The sequence below is a fragment of the Dinoponera quadriceps genome, unplaced genomic scaffold (assembly GCF_001313825.1).
Source record: "Dinoponera quadriceps isolate SergipeBrazil2010 unplaced genomic scaffold, ASM131382v1 scaffold9778, whole genome shotgun sequence".
NCBI lineage: Eukaryota > Metazoa > Arthropoda > Insecta > Hymenoptera > Formicidae > Dinoponera > Dinoponera quadriceps.
Genome location: NW_014563550.1, coordinates 1 through 1267, shown reverse-complemented (window position 1 = coordinate 1267; position 1267 = coordinate 1). Strand labels below are relative to the sequence as shown.

The 1267-nt window shown below is 30.8% G+C and overlaps 1 protein-coding gene across 1 annotated transcript; it reads right to left on the bottom strand.

Annotated features, from left to right (window-relative positions):
* Positions 1-6: 6 nt before the first annotated feature.
* On the bottom strand, positions 7-987 carry LOC106751217 (cytochrome P450 4C1-like; the record flags this gene model as incomplete). Its single annotated transcript, XM_014632057.1, has 3 exons — positions 7-211; positions 274-453; positions 819-987. Coding segments are annotated over 3 exons (516 nt in total), but the record flags the coding sequence as incomplete, so codon positions are not given.
* Between the last annotated feature and the right edge of the window lie 280 nt (positions 988-1267).

Genomic DNA, 1267 nt, shown 5'->3' with positions numbered 1-1267 from the left:
ATCAGATCGACTATTTCTTACCAATCAGTATTCATATTAGATGACTACACGCGTTTGATTGGAATGACTTTCATGCGAATCGGACGTGAAGCACGTAGTACAATATGCGCTATCATTGGGACATCTTTCAAATAATCAATGGGCTCTAAGTAGAACATGTACACCAGAGGAGCTACCAGAGCTTTTAACTCCAACAGAGCGAAACGTTGACCTATCCATTGTAATTCCATTAAATATATTTCCGGAAATAGAAACCAATATCTTATAAATTACCAATGCAATTTCGTGGTCCCGCGCTGAATGGTAAATAGGAATAAGGATGACGATTCTTTATATTCTCTGGTAAGAATCTTTCTGGATTAAATACCTCCGGTTCCGGCCAAATCTTAGCATCATGATGAAGATCATAGATAAGGAGATGTACCGTTGTGCCTTTTGGCACCAAATATGGATCTGAAATTACCAATGAACATAATAAAGTATGTTTTATATACAGCAATAGAAAGTTTAACAATAAATATATATGTACATATTCATAATTAATTTATGGTACACATATGAAAATTCTCCATACACGTGGAGTAATGAATGAAGTTGAGCGAGTTGAGAAGATTTACAACTTTTCGAAATATTATAATATATTATTATAAATATAGATGAGTAATTTAAATATGATTATATAAGTTTTCTTGTTTATTTTATGGGAAGCATTAAAATACACTATGTTGGTTTCATATCTATTTGTATTCCATCGCAGTTCCATGCTTGAACTGTCCGAAGAATAATGTTATATATAGAGATGTCTATTAATTACTCACGTAACTTTACATCTTCGGAACATTCACGCGATATAAAATGGACGCTAGGATACATTCTCATCGACTCTTTCAAACACATCTCCAAGTATGGCATACTCTGTAATGCCTTCATAGTAAGCTTTCCATCATTTTTTTGCATCACGTTAGAAATTTCTTTTCTTACACGATCCTACAAATCAATGGTTCACAAATTATATCGGATATATCAATATTGATTGTTAATTAAATGGGAAGTACCAATATTCTTATATTTCTAAGTCAATTTTACTCACTTATGAACAGGAACGCTGCGAAATATATCGTCTTAATTTTTTCCATGCTTACAGTTACCACCGATTATTTGTTAGAATAATTTTTAACAAATAATTTATTATTGTTATAAAATTTATTAATCTGCATAATTATATAAAAATAGTTTTACATAATTATGTGATTAATGATTAATTAGT